Source organism: Acipenser ruthenus, chromosome 28 (assembly GCF_902713425.1).
Source record: "Acipenser ruthenus chromosome 28, fAciRut3.2 maternal haplotype, whole genome shotgun sequence".
NCBI classification, from domain to species: Eukaryota; Metazoa; Chordata; class Actinopteri; order Acipenseriformes; family Acipenseridae; genus Acipenser; species Acipenser ruthenus.
The window spans coordinates 23,916,895-23,931,794 of record NC_081216.1 but is presented as its reverse complement, the minus strand read 5'-3'; the positions used below and the strand labels follow the sequence as shown (position 1 = coordinate 23,931,794).

At 37.8% G+C, this 14,900-nt stretch overlaps 1 protein-coding gene across 4 annotated transcripts in view; it reads left to right on the top strand.

The window, feature by feature from the left end:
• The window catches only part of LOC117435053 (activating molecule in BECN1-regulated autophagy protein 1-like), a 77,779-nt gene that overhangs the window by 16,815 nt on the left and 46,064 nt on the right, over positions 1–14,900 (top strand). For 3 of the 4 annotated variants that reach the window (XM_034057942.3, XM_034057941.3, XM_034057944.3), the window contains exons 8-11: positions 2,126–2,212; positions 6,393–6,569; positions 11,377–11,457; positions 11,752–11,852. In XM_034057942.3, coding sequence (XP_033913833.3) covers positions 2,126–2,212; positions 6,393–6,569; positions 11,377–11,457; positions 11,752–11,852 — 446 coding nt within the window. The remainder of the gene's footprint in view (positions 1–2,125; positions 2,213–6,392; positions 6,570–11,376; positions 11,458–11,751; positions 11,853–14,900) is intronic. The other variant, XM_034057943.3, reaches the window with a different exon arrangement.

Below are 14,900 nucleotides of genomic sequence, written 5' to 3'. Positions count from 1 at the left end.
AGGAGCTTTATTGAATACCTTCTTATTGTTAGTTTGAGAGGCAAAAACAAACAAAAATTCTATTTGCATCTTAGCATTTCTGTTTTGAAGAAAAAAAACCTTCAATTTGAAAATACTCTGGTTCATTGGGGGCTACTGTGTAAAACATGTGGTACTCTTTGGAGAATAGAAGATCAGAGGCTTAATCAATACAGGTCAATACAAAAGTCCTCTTGTGAATACATTTCCTCTGTCCTAATGTAGTCTGACTTTCAGGACTTGTGAGGTACACAATGTAAAGGATGGGATGCAAGCATCATTTTGGTAAACAGCTCCTTGCTTTGCACAGCTCTGGTTAAATGCCAAAAAAAAAAGTTTGCTTTTAAACAGATTGCTGCTTACACAGTCTGCATACTTTTGGGGTTTGCTTTTAAAATGTAAGCAGGAAAAGAATGGTATTCTGCTATTGCCGTTCCAGTATAAATAACACAGTACAGTTCCGTCGAGGTGGTTATACAACCTGCAGTACACTTGTTCCCTTCTCGGATTGTGCAGGAAAAAGATTTTGGCTACCTCCCTGAATCAGAAAATAAAAGTTGCTATTGTGTTTAAAATTGGAACACTGTTCACATCAGTGTCAGGTGCTTGAGCATGAAGCGTAAAACCAATTTCCACAGTGCAAGATTTTACTGTTAATGGAATTAAGCTCACTGCCTCAAACAGTCAGAGCTCTCTGGAGCAGAGAATATTATGTCTTGGGGATTTCAGAGACATTGTTTGAATGTCGGGGGGGGGGATAATTTAATGAGGAGAGACGCAATAGAACATGAAATCATTAAATAAAAAAATACAAAAAACCTACACATACTGTAGTAGTTTACCCCACAAAAAGGTATAACGCTCTTGTATTCAGGCAATCCTTTGAGTTCTTGGTGATTTGAAAGTAGGTTGTGAAAACATAAAATGTCAATTTTGAAGAAACTATGTATGGAAACGTTATATGAGATGCTTTCTAAAAACGTTTTAGAAAGTAGCTTGAAGAGCTTAGCCCTTAATGGATAGTATTTTTTATTCAAGTTGAAATGTCTTCAAAGTTTCTACAGAATTGTTTGAAAGCACATGTTCCCTGGGGTCATGATTGCAGTGCTCTGTCCTAAACCCTTACTGCAACTGAATGGGATGTGATTTATGGGGAAACATTGCTAACAAATGTGTAGCCTACAATGCGTATACAATGTTAAATGTTGCTTAAAACAAATTTGGCATACATACAGTACAAGAAATGTGAGTTTGTTTCTGGGGCCTGCATACAGCATCTCTAAATGTTCACATCATGCAGCATACTGCAGTACAGAACTGTTTTAATACAGGTTGCCATGGTAATTCAAACACTAGGTGTGTGAGTTGTCCAATCCACTGTTTTATTAATCCTCAGAACCAAGTGAGTAAATCGGCTTAATCTTTGATGAATTGGGTTTGCACGGTTAGCAAGGATGGATGGGCTGCTGAAGTTTCACTATTCTGTGGGTGACAGTTATGCCAATTAGGCACAAACAGAGCAATGGTTGAGTTAACAGGATAGGCGTGAATGGGAGTTGATCAACCCAGAGTTTAATAGAGTGGGTGATGTTTAAAAAGGGATGAAAGGAGAAGCCTAGCTTGATAAACTGTGCTTGAGAGTAACACGCTTTATAGTGCATGTGCACATACCGCACTGTGTACATATGATTTTACAAATTGAAAAATGTCGCTTGTATACTACATGAAGTGTGTGTCCCATTAAAAGCTGAAATATTGTAACTTGTTTCATACGAGTAGCACATGCAGTGTATGCATTATTACCGGTTTCTTAATCGGTTTAAAATGATGGATACATAATGTATTCTAAACACCATCTTGGCACATCGCACGGCTTGTTTGATAATGCATGAAGGTTGTTTGCCTGTTCTCCATCACATGTGGTTAATACATCATCAACCACAAATGGAAGAAACGTCATCCTATTTTGGTCCATTTTGAGCTGGAATGACCCAATTTTTTGCAGTCGGTGAAAAAGCCTGATATAAAAATGTTCACCGGGCTGTTGAACATATATTCTTTATTTTAGAGACATCTTATAAAATAACATTTTGGCTCCCTTTTCTAGGAGGCTGTTGGAGTCCTCTCTTATTTCCCTGTCTCAATATGACATGTCGGGATCTCGTGATCACCCCATTTATCCCGACCCCGCTAGGTGAGTATTGGTCTTGAACAAAGTACATACTTTTCTTTAGCGCCGATAAAATAAAATCCTTTGATGGGATTTTAGAAAGTCTTATGCTCATAGCTTCAGTTCCAGTTTCACTTGATACATTGATGAGCAAAGCAGTCAGCGTGCCTGCACTGGTTTTATGAGTGTGTTGGAGTTTTTAAACAAAAGGGATAATGGAAGAGTAGACCATTGGTGTTTCTGGTGAAATTCTGTCATGGAACAGGCCTTAACTACTATAGGAAAGCAGTCCCGTTCTGAATTGACCATGATTCTGTGGTTCATTTGGTGCTTCTAGTTTGACAGTCAGATGTTCCTTACCTGGATCGTAACCGCAAACCCATAACCATGCCAAGATAAAATTGTTAGTTTTTGAGTAGCGATCTCTGTAACGAAACTTAGTTTCCCACTTCTGTTCGGTATTACAGCATCCACCTGATGCGATCTAATTTTGAACCGAACTCGAAACTTCCCCCTGAGGTTTAGCACTTTTTAAGCCTGTTTTGAAGGCATAGTGTGGACAGGGCCATATTTATCATACAGTATAGGTTCAACATGCAATAAGATTGTAACCTTTAATTGGGGTGTTTTTTTTCCCTGCTTTGGGGCCCTGTCATCTTAACACTGTAGACAGTCGTACTGTGTGTTCTTGTACAAATCATTTTCTGTAAAATTGTGCTGTGTTGATAACAATTGCAAAATACCAATGTCCCCAGACGGTGAAGTCTCCCATCTTGAAGTTAATTGCTGCATTATGGCAGCAGTATGGGTCCTGATCTTCTTTTCTTCAGGAAGTACAGGGGTGTTTTTTATGAGGCTGCTCGGTTATAGTTTTAATGAGAAAGAGCTAAGCTTTTGCCATCTGATATGTCATTTAAGACTTTGCAGTGAACCCACACCTACACTCAGCAGATGTGGAACACAGTGACATTTGGGAGGTGATGCATTCTGTCTCCAAGGAATACAGCTTAATTATGCAGCCATATCTTCTGTAATACTTACAGAGATTATAACAGAGGTTTTCCACTTTAATTGTTGTTTGGTTTTAGCATCATGGGGAACAGAGGTTTATTTCTGGTAATGCTGTTTGCTAAAATGACAGTAGTCTTTCTCTATGTCTCAATTCCCTGTGTACACAGAACCTACTGTTAATATTTACCTGTTTTACCTATTACATTGGATAAATAAACCCAAGAGGGATACATTCTAATCAGACAATTATTACTAAAACTAATATCTATAATAAGTTTGTTATGAGAAAGTAGAAGATCTCGGAGAACAGATTGTGTAGATAGCTTGCAACGGTCAACCCCACACTTGAGAATTTATTTTTTTATTTAATTTTTTTTTAAAAAAAGAGGTTGTTTGCATTTTATCCTGTAGAAGCCAATCAAAAGTGTTGCTAATGAAAATCAAGTTTAGCTTACAAACATGCTTCTGTATCTAATTGTTTTAACAATATAGGTGGAAAAACATTGTATTCCTCCAATTTACACAAAAGTGTGTATCAAAGGAGCCTGGTACTCAGAATATGCAATCTCAACATTGCCACTGATCTCTGTGCCAGGGCTGCATCTGTTTGTTAAATCAGCATTGCAGCAGTTTTTTTCTGCTGTTGAGTGTGATAAGTACTGTAACCACAGAGGTGCTCCACAATGTGTTATGTACGGATTCACAGCTGATCAACACTGGCCCTTTGACGTAAGCAGACAAATATCAATGGCTTCCAGTTGTTTCCCAGTAAAGGTTAAAGTCAGTTGATACCCAGCATTAAAGTGCTGATTACCGACCCTCTCTGTTGATTCCCCTGAAGCTGGCTTGTATCCATTTAGCTTCTCTTGTGTTCAAGTGATGTAGTCTCGTAGCCTGCCCTTTGCAGTGTTTGTAGGAGTAAGGATAGCTGATTGATGGCTTTAAGAAAACACACACACACACTGAATTATTGTGGGATAGATGTCTCCCATGATCATGTCAAATCGATCATACAGTAGTTCTTCGTGCCCTATTGTTCAGTTCTTGTTATTACCAGAGATATGATACATCACCTTTTATCTTTTATTTTTTAAGCAAGTTACAATTTTTTTAAACCTTGTTTTTCAACTTGATTTATATTAAAAACATTTGATGGCATTTATCAAAGAGCATGGGGTTTGAATCCATCCATCTCACCCTCTACCACCAACTTCCATTATACTTGAAGTGAGATCAACAAGTTTGTAAAATCTAAAGTTATAAGCACCAAGGTTTTAGGGGTTCTGGGTTCTGTGCTGGCTTTCTATCAGGTTTCTGTATCAGAGTATTTGAGGACTCCTGGGATATTGTTAAACAAATTCTCACCATGAACCTAACTTGCTTACCTAGAGAACCCTGAGTCCCACTCTTTCTCTTTGGTATTATATATTAATGGGGTTGCTAGAAAGCGGTTAAATGGCTGCTTTGTTTGACTCAGTCACATGAGGTGTGCGGGTTGGCAGTAATTGCATGGAGCTCTCCAGAAAGGCGGATGGGGCTGTCAGAAGGGTTGCTCCTTTTTGCTTAATTGCATTTTCTGATATGATGGGGATGTGGCAGCGTCCTGACACATTAGAACCTGGTGTTTGGGATTTAACAGACCCCATAGCTATTAGTAAGAGCCGCAGACATTGTCAGCCATCACAGCAGTATATTTACCTTTGTTTTCTACGTTTCCTCATTGAATACACCACAGCCTCCTTTTGAATTTTCATGTGGAGTAGAGCTTTATAAAAAGACAGGGATAAACATGTACAGTATCCTGTGCTTTGTTTGTTGCATCCATGGAGAAGAGAAACTATTGTCGTGTTTAAGAACTATACCACTGGCTCTGTTCAAGACCTGCCTTGCTTCTGTACATATTTTAGATTCAAAGCAACTTGGTGCTGTGCCCATTATAACATACCATGTCCTGAAACCGTTAGGTTTTGGTTTAACAGTAAATCCACCTTTTTCTTTATTTCCCATTTTTGTTTTACGGTACCTTTTTAAATCTTCATTGATTTTCCCCCCAGACAGACACTGACACTTGTTTGGTTAGAGCTGTGGGTTCACCGTTCAATAGCTTTCCCCTTATTGACCCAACACCATATCAGCTCAATGCAGTCAGCTCAATGCCTTGGGTACTTCACAAAAAAAAAAATAAAGCAGCTTTTTTGTAAAAGCAAGTGAAGAGATTTGTCTTGTCTCCGTCTGATTTCAACCCACTTGAAAACTCTATGTGCTTTTTCCCTTTGGCTTTGCTGGAATATGATCTGCACCAGACACTCTGGGAAGCTTTCTAGTCATCAGATCCCCAAAACAGAGCATATAACTCTGTACAGCAGGTACTGTAGGTTTTCTACAGTCTGTGGGCAGTGGGTGGTTTATTCCCCATTATTTGTGGAGCATCTACAGTACAGGAGTTGCACAGGGTGGTCTGAATTCCCCTCACCTACCGGTACATCTCACATCCCACAGCCAAACATTATGCACCCTACCCTACCCCAAAGCCAACCTACACAAAGCTGTGTCTGCTTGCATATTACCCAGAACTTTATATATATACACATATACACACACACACACATACACCACCCACTCGATATATTGTGGGTGTCGGGGTTCAATATAAATCCGCTATATATCGAGGGCTGCCATATAGCAAGAGACCCATAGAAAAACAAATAGGCTAACAAATACTGTACAACCACTCCCTTGTTTTAGGGTCCAGTATAAATCCTCTACGCAACCCGCTTTTTCTCATTTTTCATGTAAAAAGCAGCACACTGTTTTAATTTGTACAGCGCAGGGTAATTGCTTCTCATCAACTTCAGTCTCTCATTAATTTCATGAGTCTTTCTCCTCTTTCTCAAATGCACAAACCCCGCTGCACTGAAATTCCCAACACAGGAGGCTTGTTGCTAGGGAGCTGATGTCAGTGTCCCATGACTTTTGCTAGTGCATTGCTGCCACAAGTGAACACCTCGTTGGATAAAATAAAAACTGCTTCAGCAAGTAGATATTTAATTTGCTTTGTGTTATTGTGTAATACGTGTGTATATGATAACAGTACGATATTAATGCTTTGTTTATATAATATACATATATAAAATCTAATAGCCAGGGAAGTGAGTGTACATGCATGAGATTGATTCACTCTGTTTTGTTTCAGGTTATCTCCAGCTGCATATTATGCCCAGAGGATGATCCAGTACCTTTCCCGGCGAGACAGCATCCGCCAACGCTCGCTGCGCTACCAGCAGAACCGACTACGGCCCTCACCCGACAGTCCGCCTGCCAACCCCTCCCAGTCCATGGAGAACAACGAGGTCGACTTTGAGGAGTTTGAGTACGTCACTGTGCCTTGTGATAACAGGCTTTTAACATATTCACTGTCACTTATTGCTAGACATACTATGCTTTTTTTCTAGAAGTCATTTTTATATTGAAATATATAATTGTATTTATATACCACTAAAGTTTTTAAAACAAATGATCAATAATCACAGTGTTCTAGTTGTTAGCAAAACAAAATCATTTTTAGGTTCAGACTGCGAATATCCATTCTGGTACATACAGTTCACCTTTTAAATTCATTTTTTTTCTTCTACGTTTACATGAATGCATTTGAGAGGAATCTTTTGAATTTGTTTTTTAAGAATAATTCTTATTAATGACTCTGATTCCTTATCAGTCTTTGTCAGGGATAACAGCAATCTTGCAACTTGGTTCATATCTAATAGCAAAGCCAGGACAGAGTTTAAAGTGCTGTAATTTCTGTGCTGTCAATTCATCTAGAGGAGATACAGTTGCCTGGTGGATTGCCACATATTTCGGATTAAGTGAGACATGCAGATACTTCACATATTTAATCTGGTTAGGAGAGAGTCTCTCTCTATGATTTGTATCTGCCTCTGAAGGGCTCCACAGTTAATTTGTAGTCCTGGTCAATAGAAAAATTCACATCAGGAAAAACAGTTGCCCTGGATTCATGGAAACTTATAGTAGCACTAAAAAATGAATTGTGAATTGATAGCTGTCTGCTAGTTCTAGCTGTTCTTGGAGGGGTAGATGTGAGGAGGACTTTTGGGCCTTGCTGGCATGTCAATTGAAGGGTAAAGTGGAGTTTAAAATTTACCTCTTGTCTGAGATTTTAATTATTATGTAATGGATTCTGTGCGCCCTCCAACTAGCTTTGCTAATTTTGCTAATGTATTTCATTTTATTAGAAAATGTAAGAAACAACAGCTGGTGTGTGAAATTTAATAAACCTGTAACATTTTACCATTCAACATCCCCCCCCCCCCCCATCTTCCTCATCAAGCTTAATTAATTATTCAAAGGCCTGGTGACTTAGAAAAATAACGCAACATAGTCAACGCTGTGAAAACAGAGGCTGAAGTTATACAAGCTTGGAAAGAGCAGTTGGTTATCAAAATGTATCCCAAGGATTCCTGTGAATTTAAAACAGACACTTTTTCAGGAACAGTGACTTAAAACCTGGTTCTAGGAGTTGTATCAAACCCCAAGTCGCACCTGTTGTGCCATGCAGTGGGCTGAAACCTAGTCTCCTGAAACCAAGTTCCAAGCCACAAACAGGTTTTGGTATTGTCAACTTAACAGAATGGGGGGGGGGGGGGGGTGAATGAAATGTGGTAATGTTCTCTTGTCTGGTTTGATTTAGCTGGGACATGGTAACACCTGCTGATGCAAGTGTATTTGAACCAGATCATTTGAAGAGTGATGCATTTAAAATCACTGTATAAATAGGTATTTGATATATTAAAGCACTTTGTAATTGGGTTATTGCACAGTTGGGCAACAATCCCCTGTGACTTGTGGCAGTGTAATTGAAATTCACTCCCTAAAGGGAACTGGAGTGGAGTGGTTCTCCATTCATCATCCTGCCTTTCTGCAGAGAGGGAAATGTGAAATTAGTATTTCCCAGACTTGGTAGAGAATGGGCCCCAGGTTTTGTCCTATTACAGAGTGGCCAATTGATTCTGTATCATAATTCATGTCAATTTACGAGGATAACCTACAAACAAATTCATGCAGCATTATTTTTATTTTTTTTTTTTTTATTATTATTATTTTTTTAACAGCAGAGACCTACAGTAAATAGTGGCTAGTACGACACAAAAATAAATGGAGTGTGCAATTACAGCTGATGAAACAAACTCGTGCATAATGCAGTGCACTTGAGGTAAAGATCCCCTGAAGGTGTCTCAATGTCTTAAATGAGAGCAAAGACCCATGATTTGTTTCTGATATTTATGAGTTATGAATGCTTCAAATGGGAGCTTCAGTGTTTGTATGCTTCCCTCTTCACCGCTGGGGAGTCTTTTCAGAAGTAATTATTTAAGACATGGTTAAGAAGTGACGCAAATGATGACATCAGTTGAGAATCATACAGACCACATGCTAAACTGGTTACAAAATAAATATTAGGAACATTTAGAAGTACAGTATTCCTTTCAGCCAATCTTTGCTGTTGCATTTTATGTCAGTTTTATATTTCCTTTACTTTTCAGTTGGCAGCAGTTTCTAACTTTGTTGAACAAACAGTAAAAAAATGCAGATTAGGTGATACTGGTTAGAAAGTAGAGCACACTGCAGAGACAAATAGCCTTATGAAGGGCATAATCACTTTTTAGAATATGCACACTTTGACCTCATTAATATTGATTTATTGCTACTCATTTATCATAGATGTTCCAGTATTTCTGTGACCTGAATTCAAATTTTAAAATGGTATTGTACTTTGGAGTAATATTAGACATGCAGGTGGTGTCTTTACATTATCTTGACACAAGTTTAATTGTCTAAAGTACTTTTTTAATGCAGGCTGCTAAAATACAGCATGTATTTTCTCTCTCATTTTCTTTTCAAGAACACAACCCTGCAAAAGCATGTGCTTTTAAATGTATTTTGCCAATGGACAGTTAACAGAAATGATATAAATTTAGTCAAGACTCGAATAAAAAGAGAAATGATAACCATTCAAAATAAGCAGTCAAGAGTAGATCTCGGAGAGACTGAAGGATTTAATTCATCATTTACTGATTGTACATGTCTACTTTACACCTTTTTCTGAATACCTCAAAACAACAAACTTTTTTAAAAAGATTAATTTTGTTGTTTTATGTTTGTTTCAACTGCCACTATTATCCATTATGACAGTCACGGACCTGGATAACAAAGATGAAATTGGCCTTAATTTATAAACACCCAGAAGAACATAGTTAGTAACTTCCCCTGCCCTGACTGTGTAAATGCAAAATGAGATCAGTTGGATGCAAGCAGATAGCAGTTTAAAGGGTACGCAAGGATCTTTCTATTTTATGTTACATGTTCCCATGTGTTGCTACAACTGTTTCCGTAAGGTGTGTGTGTGAATTATTTTTTTATTTTTTTACATTTTGACCACTTTTTTTAAACTTTTAATTGCATTCCCTGCCTCAAGTTGGCTTCCCATGGTCCTACATGGACCTCTCAGAACTACATTTCCCATCATCCTCCTGCTCACTGGTAAATCCATCTGTTACATATGTGAGCAGGAGGATGATGGGGAAATGCATGTAAATGCAATTTAAAAGTTTAAAAAAGTGGTCAGAATATTTAAAAAAATAAATAAAGCAAAGGGACACATTCTGCTTTTGGCATCTTGGGGAAAGAAATTTAAATATACAGGTGTATTTTTAATAAACCTGAACACAAAACTTCGTCAATGGTGTTTGTTTTTTTTTTGTTTGTTTGTTTTTTTTGGGTCAATCTTTGCAGCTTTTTAATTCTGAGATAGTGAACATTTTCTCGCTTTAGGTCAAGGAATACATTGCTCTGACAGTAAAATAAATCACCCCTTCTACAGTCTCCACCAAGCTTTTGTTTTTATTGAGTTTTGTTTAATTGGCGTGAAGACACTCGATTTTATTGCAAGTTTTTGTAGTCTTTTGGGTATGCTTTGTGTGTGGTAGGGGGCCTGATAGGATGCGATACAAGAAACAAATCTGTTGACCAAACCCAGTGGCAAATAAGCCTCCAAATCCTTCATCCCATTTTGCCGCTGGGATTGGTCAATAGATTTGTTTCTTGTATCGCATCCTGGCATATTTAAACCTGCAGATAATGCATTTATTAGTATCACATTAGCTGACCTAAAACTGCAATGCATGTCAACCTAATGTTAAATTTAGAATTTTGGTACTTCAAATTATGATACTTTCTTTGCAACTGTATATGATCTGTGGGGGGTATAAAAAAAACGATCCTATTACAATAAAGATTCTATTTAAAAAAAAAATAGAAGCTGCTAAAAAAAAAATGCATAACCTCTACCACACAGTATTGAGAACATCTCCTGGATTATTAATTTTTTTCCCTCTACTTCAATAATATAAAGCAGTTATCAGGTTGTATTAAGAGTCATCCACTTGGTTTAGTAATTACTTCTGTTGTGAAAATGACGCCCAATGTCTAAACAATAATCGATTTGCCCAATTATTACTGATTTTTTATTCTCTGTACCTTTTTCTTAAGAGCATTTGTTATTGTTTGTCACTGTCGTAGATCATGACCTCTGTACTAAAGCCATGTCAATTGACCTTTCACAACCCTGTGGTATGGTTGATCAGATGCTTTTTCATATGTGTTTGTGAAGTGATTTAAGTCTTCGAGCCCATTATGTTACAATGGCATTGTCAGTTGCTTCCTTCAATGCTTTGACTGTTAGTTTATTCAGCTAAGGATGTTACTTTTGCATTGCTAAAAAAAAAAGTTTTGGCTTGTTCTCTCCATAAATAACTTTATGGTACAAATTAATTTCTAAGCATATTTAACTTTTACTCTGCGCAACTCAAATAATTTATGATGTCCTAAGTTTAAAAACACTACCACGAGTTCCATTATCTTTTGCTTGCAAATTCCACCGCAACGAAAATCTGAGGGCTTTTGTGAAATTGAGAAGTTCAGCATCCTGTTAAAAGATAAAGTAGAGATCAGATAAGAGATCTTCCAAGTTTGGGCATCATGATGTTGCCCCATTGTGTTAAACAGGGCCAATACTTATTGTTCTGAAGTACAACATTTTTACAAAAGGGCAGCATTTCCAAAGAGATGGATGATTGGGTTAACCCTTTGCTTTGTTCCGGCTGTAGGGATAATGGAGAGCGAGCCAGACACAGAGCGCCACGGAACGCCCGGATGTCTGCCCCCTCACTGGGGCGCTTTGTTCCTCGGTAAGCATGCTTGTTTTCATTTACAGTGGACAGCCAGGAATGCTCACTGCATTAGAGACCTGTACCTGTGATTAAATTATTTGCTTCATTGATGGCGGCCTTCAGGTCGCTGTTGACTTTTTAGAGAAATACAAAAAAAAAAATCAAAAGAAATAAGTACACTGCTATTAAGAAAATACTTAAAAACAAAAAAAGTGCTGTCTTTATAACTAAATTACTAAACTGCTTTCAGCCAGATTAATTCTTTGTCGCTGGTACTTGTTTGTATGTCTAAAATCTGTTTCTATTTTCTAGGCGTTTCTTGTTACCAGAGTATCTTCCATATCCTGGGATTTTCCATGAAAGGGGACAGCCTGGCTTGGCAACTCACTCCTCCGTTAACAGGGTCCTAGCAGGTAGAGTCACGACTGAGTGAAAAATGTTTTGTCACTTTATTCCTCATAAGAGGAGCCATTTACATGTAGAAGGGCCTTATGTACGTTATATACATCGTGTCAGTATTGCATTAGTAAAACAGCGTCCACCTATGAGAACTTAGCTTTTGTCAAAATATTTAACAGGAACTTGCATAAAGCAAAATACAAATGAGGAAGAGTATTTATTTAAAAAGTGCTATAAATACCTGAGAGCAACCAGTGTCTGTTAGCAGCACCTCCCTGTCTGCTGTGCCTCCCAAACAGCTGTTGGTCAGGCCGCAATGCCATACTCCCAGCTTCCTATTTGCTCTGGCTCCAAGCAGCAGCTTTTCTAATTATAAACGGTACTGTCTGTTTGTGTAAATCTGCAATGGGGCTGAATGCTGTTCTCGGCAGACTGTAGATTGGTTTGTGTCAGGTTTAAGATTCTTTCGAAATTCTAATGCTCGCAATCTAAATGGAAATTCAAGCCACAATGACCAATTTATTGCTCTCCACCCGCACAGGAAGTGGGGATAGGAGAATTAAAAGCACAGAGGAGATATTCGAAGTGCAATTTATTTTATTGCTTCTGAAATCGCTCATGCCGAACACAATGTGCCTCTAAAAGGTGGCCCTTGGCTTGTGGTGGTTTGATATATCACGATGCTTTACTGAAGAACAGTCCATCAATGGATTTGATTTTCAAGAGGTGTTTTCAACTTGATCCACATGGAGAAGATCAACAGTGGTGGTGGATTGATGAGAAGTGACTGTTTGTTTTTAAGGCCATTTAAAAACCTTTCCCTTTTGTTTTCTAGCTAGTCTACCATTCACGTGTGTCTACCTGTGTCAGTAACGCATGTTGGACACCTTGCTCCAAATCCAGTTCCTTTTAAATGTATACACTGTACAGTAAAATAAGAAATTGAGATCCTTGACCCTCCTGTAGTTACAATCTGCTGCCATTAAACATGTTTTTAAACACTGCATAGCGAGTCTGACAGTACCGACTTGAATAATAACCTGTGTGATGCACTTTTGAGTAATGCATTGTTTTGGATGAAAAGAGAAGAAATAGAAGAGTGCTTTGCAAGAAGTTTGTATAGCTGGTCAATTGACCTCTGTTCAATACAATGCACAATAAATAAGGAAGAAATAGACTTTTAAGATTGATTTTTTTTTTTTTTTTTTTTGACTGTATTCACTGTACAGTGTGTTTTAAATTTAGATTTTAAGTTATAATAACTGAGATGATTTTGAGAAATAAACCCGGGGTACTTTAAACTACATATGTCTCAAACAGGTAGCCCGATATTTTAGCAACCCTAGTGATAATCTGCAGTTTTGTAGGAGTTAAATATAATGGATACTAGTGTGTTCCAAGCCCTTAACCAGGATTGTTGTTTTATATTGTCCTGCAGGGGGCAGCTGTCGTCTATTAACGGCAAGCTATTGAAAAAGTTCAGGTTTCAAACTAAATCCGACAGCATGCTTTAGCACCTTTTAAATATTATAATCAATGTTGGTTATTAAATCTTATCTGTTTTTAAGTGTTTTGGCCTTGCAACTAAGTAAATGACCTAAAAGCAATGAAATGTAATTATCTGGCAATGGAATGAAAAGGGATTAGGTCAAAGAGAGAACCCAGCATCAGGATGCACAGTGATTTCTGCAAAATCAAGAAAATTGACAATGGCAGTAATGGTATCGTTAGGATAATTATCTGTCACAGTTAATAATGGGTTGGTAATGAGGCGCCTCAACAATGTTGTCTCTTAAAGCTGGAGAGCACAGAGTCACAGCAGATGGGTCTTTGGTTTGAAATCGATGTGAAATTGATCAGTTAATGCTTCCTTTAAAGGGCAGAAAGTGACATTCACATTTGACTCATGTTTAAGATAGTTGCTTAGAGATCAAGAAGCCTTGAAATAGCAACCTTGTATTCTTGTTATCAAATGAACATTAGAATCCTGCTTTGGTGTTTTTCATTTCACACTAAAGCTTTGTTCATATGGTAATATCTGCCGTACTTTGCTCAGCTAAGTTAATGTTCCACTGTTGCATGCCTGCTGGGAAGCATGTGTGAAAGGTTACCGTGTGTTTTTCTGTGCCAGGCTGGGCGAGGTAGGAGAAGGTCTATGTGCCTGTCAGGATCTGGGTTGGCTGTAATGGTTGTCCCTCCTGGAATCCCACTTCAGGTCCAGACACTGCTTTCACCTGCCAGCATGTTATCCTGAATTGCCAGCCAGCGTTTCACTGCCAATTGAGAATTAATAAAAAAAAAACCATCATGCCTCTATACCGATATTTTTTTTTTTTTTGAGGTTTGTTTTCTGCTTGTGATGCCTTTTAAGTTGTTTTTGTATTGAAGGGATGCGTACAGTATCTTCAGATGTAATGAAACACAAGTCTGTGCATGTATCAATTTAACTGCTAGTAATTATTTTTTTATCCCGTTTCGTATATACACAGAAATCGTGATTAACGCAAAGTGCAACATTTGCCCGATGTCTACCAGATACTGTGTTTTTAGTACTGTTTTGTTTGATGTACTGATGCATTTTTCAGACAGAAGAGATTAATCACAGTTGATTGCACCTCATACTTGATTAACTAGGCTCTTTACTAGATCTCATAACCTTATTTTTTTCAAGCTTTTAGCAGGTTATGGTTGAGCATGCCCAGTTTAATTAGTGTCGCAGATATGACTGACTCATTTTAATGGAGTACAATCTATAGACAAAATTTACGGTAATAATTGTCGCGGAAAGCATAAATGAATTTGTTCCATAGTCACTGCTTGAGTGAAGATTTTTACACAATCCATTTTCGGCTACAATGCAGTGTTTAAATTGTATTTGAGTAAAGGTTTCCGAAACAACTCTTTAGAGGTGTTTGCAGCTTTTAGAAAATACAGTATATCAGCACACCAGCATTAAAAACATGTGTGACAAAGAGGACCATTGTTCCCAACATTGCAAGAAAAAAAACCGGAGCAGATCTAATGTTTAAAATACATTACTAGCTAAAAGTTTTCTGGAGACC